Here is a 6,136-nt window from a genome sequence, read left to right as displayed (position 1 = left end):
AATCATGTTGCTGTGTTTAATGGAAGTACCAGCAGTATCTTTAGCAGAGGGTTTATGAAGTTACATGTTCCCCTGGTTTTATTTTGAAAGCTAAAACCGGATATGTGGTTTTTCCTTTATCAGACCACTTGATAAGGTGTAACAGTTTAATAATGACAATGCACTCTCCAAAAAAAAAAGACATTTAGACATGACTAGATCTTTTTGACCACTGAAGATTGAAAGTAAATGAACTTAATTTAGTGATACTGTATCTGATACAATATGAAAGACCAGTGGCCTTTAAACATCAACTACATCATTTACAAACTAAGTTAAATTTTGCAAACTTCAACCTGACATAACTTCTCAGACTTGTACTAAACTGGCGAAACTCAAAGTAGATGGTTAAACTAAATCTCAGAATTACAATCAGTATTAATCTACAATGTGGATATTAACAAGGCCCCAAGTCTTCTGCAGGGACCACTGAACTTAAAATAATTCAAGCCAAAAGAACCTATGGTTTTAATGTATTTCTCATTTCATTCAATAGGTGGCAGTAAAATACATTTCATCCAATGTAAGTTTTTTTTAGACTTACACAGAAGGCAAGGGGCTCTTGAAACCAATGAGTGCACTTAGGTTAAGGCCTACAGCTTCCTATTGTATCAACGAAGACAAAAAGGAAAATTTAGGATGGTTTGAGTAGTGAAACATAAATATAGAAATCTTACATCACCGAAGTTCCTCGGACTGAAGTCTGGAGTTTTTCCATTTACTTGGTTATGATGATCTAAACATGACCATGGTTTCATAATTACCTGTGTAATAAATTGCAAAATGCATAAAAGGTTATTACAAATGTTAGTGTTAGGTTATATATACAAACCAGAAAAAAATTCCACGTTTTCATTTCACTAATACAGTACAGATAAAACAGAAACAAAAAAGCACAAGAGGCTTTTAGAAACTTGACCAACTTGGGATTTCTCAGCTTCTCATACGTTTTCCTTCTGCTAATGACTAAAAAGAAGAAGTTGGAACAAAAGTAATAAATATCTTTTGCTTTAGTTTCAGTAACTCATAACTGCTCCAACCTCCAGCCTGATCTCGGTATGTGGATAACCAGAGGTACATGTTGTCTGCACTTTGAGATGGACACATAAATGGTCTCTTTGTTAGAACAACATCACGTATAACGAGACAAAGTGACGAGTGTCATGAGCAAGAGCTGTCATATTCATATTGATCCAGAGTAATATTTAAGGAATAAGCATGTTATTTCAACTGCAGAAAATTAAATCAACTGAAGAACTACACATATTACATCCAATTTAAATGATAAAATCTCTAATATGTAAACTGTTAAACTTTTTAGGAAAGAGGGGGGGGAAAAAAAAAAAACAAGCTCTAAATGCAAAACAACAGTTTTATTGCAATACACAGCATTTGTTTCTTCTGCTACACTCATTGCCTGCCAGGCACATCAACACACAGGGGACAGGCTGGCACCAGAATACAATGGATGTGCAACATGAAGTGGATGAAAAAGTGATTATCAATGAGCCCACCTGGACTCAGGTAAGCCACACGTTTGTCCAAAGTTCACTTGTCTTCAGCCGTTTTAATTTAAAACATAAACAGAGGCCTACCCCAAGCAAAAAAAAAAAAAAAGGCTTGTTCTCAGATAAAGCACGTAATAAGGACAAGAAAGTACCTGCACAATACATTCGCATAAAATCAAAATGGATTTTTTTTTCTTTAAGGGAAGCAGAAACATTTGAAAGTAAACAATTTGCATTCATCCATCTTTGGAGGTCAATTTTTGGCATCTCTCCCTGAACAGAGTTTATGCTCTGACAGCAGACCATGGTAAAATTAGGGTGAGGGCACAAAAAAACAAAACAAAAAAAAAAAAACTCTTACATAAGGCTTCTGATTGTAACTTCAGTTACTGTCCAACACGTACATTATTACTGCAACTATTATTTTCAATAACCATTAAAAGATTTTATGTATTTATCTGATAAGGATCACAATGTGCAGCAGAAGGTGGCACTATTCAAACTAACTCTCAGAAATGCTTCACAAATTACAGTGATGACAAGGATTAGTTATTCTCCACTGTATGCAAAATGAACAGAGACTTCCAGAAATTTGAGCAAATTTTTACCAGGATTTTAGTCACACCAGAACTTTAAATTTCACAACTATTTAAAGTTTCTTCCAATGTCTAAATTGTTCTTAAGTTTTAAGATGTCAACTGTGCCTTAAAAATCAAACTAAATTTAGGCATGCAGTATCAGTTAAAGCTAATAGCTGGCCTGTTGACTGATCAATTACTGATTATATGATTGCAGGTTTCAATAAAGAAAATATTAACATCTGGAAAAAGAGCTAGGAGCTAGAAAGGGGGCTAAAAGTGCAGGAAGTTGAGGATAAGGTGGTGCGTGATTAGATGCGCAGGTGAAATAACCGTGGAAGGAAAGCTGTCGGAATAAGAAGATTAACAGGACAGCAGACATGGAGTGTATAGACACAAACAGGAAGAGGTTGTGTGTTCAGCTGATCAGTAGAATACCACACTAGATTTTCCTCCAGGTGGGTTCAGGACCCTGTTGTGAGAGCGAGGCTTGGGTCCCAGGTGAGGCTCATGGTTCTTCAGTGAAGTCTCATCGGGAAGTGAGGGAGAAGAGGGCTCAGGCTTTGGAGAGACCGAGACTGCTGAAGGCTCTTCTTTTTCTGGCACAGGAGCTTGCACAGGAGCTGGCACAGGAGCTGGCACAGGAGCTGAGGGGACAGTTTCTTGCTTCACCTCAGGTTGGCTGACAATGGTTTCTGGAGCTTGAGGAGGGAGGAAAATGTCATTGCAGACTGATGTTAGGAGAATTACAGCCCTACAATGAATAATCAATTTTCACTTGTAATGTAATGAGGGAACCAGACATTGAGTCACAGTTGAGATTCAAGTAGAAGTAATAAAGGAGGAGTTTATGATATACTGGTATGGAGTCCATAGCTAAACCCTATATTTAATGAAGAGGTTAACAGTCCTGCCACAGATACAACACCATAGGTCAAGAATTACAGCTCTGTATCATATTTCACCTGTTGATGACCAGTGCAACATGGATGTATTATATTCCCCACAGCAACTGTGTTTACCATCTTTCAGTCACTTTGTAACATGAGGAGCAGTGGGAGGGTGTCCCTTCTTTCATTACTGAATATGAGGCTTTATTTGGAGTGACCGATAACAAAGGCTACGTGTTAGCAGTTTAAATAGCTTTGTTAGATTTGTGTTGTGCTGCCATAGTGTAAGCCCTTTAAACAGAAATATAAATCAGGGATTAAACATGATGGTATTTTAGATGCATTTTGTAGTTAAAATAACTAGTAAATGTGTGTGTTAAAGTGTTAAATTTAAAGAAAATGTAAATTCCATTCATGCACACTCCTTTTTGCAAACTCACCTGGTGACTCAGGTTCAGGTCCTACATTCAGGTTGTCCTGTAAATAAATAAATAAAATTACTAATACTCTTGTTCTTACTATAACAAAGGCTAATGTGGCTTCTCAAATTCTGTGAAACAAATTCCATGACCAGGTCACATTTATGACATGTTAATGATCAAAAATACTAATATTTTTTAATGTTCCCTACTCTGCCAGTAAAAAGGTTATTCCAAGTTAACCCATGCACAATAATACACTGCTGCAAAATCCCTTTCCACAATCTATATAAAAAAATTTAAGAAAATCAATTTTTACAAGCAATATAAAGATGTTTACATGCAAGCAAACAGCTGCGAGGAATACAAATACATCAGCATGTTTACAGCAAACAGGTAAATCAACCATTAACCACTTGGAATTTATTTGTCACTGAGGGTATTGCAACAAACACTGCAGTCTAAGGTAACAAAATTCTAGTTGCACAAACACTATTGAACAGAGAAGTAGATTGCTTGACAGAGTTGCTTAAAATATTAGATGAATGAGTTAACTAATGACCTATGGACTCTAAGTAGACAGTGGTGAGTAGACGATGAATACATTTTGAATTTACAGTTAATTATTCTTTGTGTTTATTGTCAAGAGCCAGCATTGAGAAGGCATGAAATAAAATTAACTCAAAAAATCAAATTGTATTCTAAGTGAACTATAAAAGCTAGGTGCATGGTTTACCTTTGGCTTATTTGGATGACTTCGGATTGGACTTTGGGCAGGTGCACTTTCTCCAACCGCAAATATGCTGCTGGTTGGACCACCTGGAGGTACTTGTTTCTGTGACTGAGCTGGAGGATCTGGTTCCCCAAATATTCCACTGCTCTTCCCACCTATGTAAAGCATAACCAAGATGTGTCATAATCATAGCTCTTAACATCACATTTTGTTACGGTGGCCAGTGAAATGCATTGTCCAGTTGATGTTCCTGCAGATTCATGACACCATGGCAGAATGTATTCTATAGTTTCTTATATGGATTTAAAAAATATTTTGACATCTGAATTGAGCTGCTTAATTAAATATCAAGCCTTAATGCCACTACATGCATTGCATAAGCAAATTATTTTTACACGGTAAAAATTGTCAAATAAGGTTCAGTCAGACTGATGCAGTATTCACACCATTTTCCAACAGTAGACTGGACTGAAAACATATCAGATACTTAACAAAATCTGGAGGTGGATTAAATTCAGGTACAGAGAACAGTAAATGTCTTTATATTGGAATAATCACACAACAGTGACAATTTTCACACCCTGGACACTGACAGACGCTTTAGCCTGCCTTAACACATTCAGTTACCCAAACAGCCTGGTCTGACCTGGAGGATTGGAACGTTTGGGCACACCGTGTGGGTCTTCGGGTGGACCAAAAATGTTTGAAGCCATCTTGTTAGGTCGTCTTGATGCAGAATTGTCTTCATAGCCACCAAAAAGGTTACTGGAACCTCCTCCAGGAGGCTGCAATACCCTGCAGGAGATGAGAGAATATAATACAGTTTGTCCTACACAAGTCTGATTAAGATTATTTACTTTGTATAATAGTGGCTTAGCAAAAACAGATTTACTGGTTTACTCAGAGATAAACTTATAAATAATTCGACATTGTATTTATTGTGCCAATGTATTACAAGTTGTACTGTTTTCAGAGAATGTATTAAGTTAATCCTTTTAAATATAAGAGCAGACACTGTTTACAATGCATGAGTCATGTTACTGATTACTGTAAACATGATTACATATTGTTTAACTATTGTTTAACCCTGGCGCAGAAAGGACAAGTGGAAAACAGTAGATAATCTGGCTGTAAATGTGCTTTGCTCATATACAGTCTATAGCTAAATTGCAGTTTAAGCCAATATACCCGAGGCTATACGTTTGTTAAGAGTTTGCGCTATATTTTACCGTAATTACAAACCACGACAGGCGTAACTCTACTATTTGGCAAAGCGAGCCAAAAAAAACATAGTTTGGGAAGGAAACAGTGGTACCTCTAACCAAAACAATGTGGCCAAGAGCAATTGTGGGTGAGTACAAAGAAGAGCAGACTGGAGGGGCTTTCACACTTCCGCAGCAGACAACGCCTGGTCGGTTAGCTTAAAAGCTAATTCTCCACTCTTAAGTTTGCTAACAGAAAAAAAACTCAAACCTGGCTAGCACAACTTGACCTACCGTACAATTATCGGGATGAATGTCAACAATATGTTGTATGAATTAGCAGAAATAAAGCCTATTTACGACGAGCTCCTTTAAAACAACGTTAAATTAAGATAAACCACCAATGTTAGCTCACAAAGCGGCTGCGTGTAGTCGAACTAAGGCACCGGCTGTTTCTTACACAAATACCCGAGCTGGATAAATCTAACCACTATAGTCCTTACCTTGAGCTTGGTTTTGAATTACTATCCAACCCTTGAAACATGTTCGTCGAAGTCATGGTGGTTTTGTTTTGAGCCTCTAAGTTTCCGAAGACAACTCGCTCCTTACTTTGCCAACTGGACGACCACTCAGTTCCTCCTGCGTGCGCGTACCCAACAAAACTCCGTTGTGAACAATATCAGTGCACCCAGCCGTGACGTAGAGGAATCTGATTGGTCCTCCGCTAAGGTGCCGAGGGAAGAGGTGCACTCGTTTCAGGGGTACGA

General features: G+C 37.5%; 1 protein-coding gene across 1 annotated transcript; it reads right to left on the bottom strand.

Annotated features, from left to right (window-relative positions):
* Nucleotides 1-1,393: 1,393 nt before the first annotated feature.
* On the bottom strand, nt 1,394-6,029 carry jpt2 (Jupiter microtubule associated homolog 2). Its single transcript, XM_026325573.1, has 5 exons — nt 5,873-6,029; nt 4,814-4,962; nt 4,171-4,322; nt 3,456-3,492; nt 1,394-2,826 (listed from the first exon to the last, which is right to left on the bottom strand). Exons 1-5 carry the CDS (start codon nt 5,926-5,928, stop codon nt 2,552-2,554), a joined length of 669 nt encoding a protein of 222 aa, XP_026181358.1. The 5' UTR covers nt 5,929-6,029; the 3' UTR covers nt 1,394-2,551.
* Between the last annotated feature and the right edge of the window lie 107 nt (nt 6,030-6,136).

Source organism: Mastacembelus armatus, chromosome 8 (assembly GCF_900324485.2).
Source record: "Mastacembelus armatus chromosome 8, fMasArm1.2, whole genome shotgun sequence".
In the NCBI taxonomy this organism is placed as follows: Eukaryota; Metazoa; Chordata; class Actinopteri; order Synbranchiformes; family Mastacembelidae; genus Mastacembelus; species Mastacembelus armatus.
This window is presented reverse-complemented; position numbering and strand designations above follow the sequence as displayed.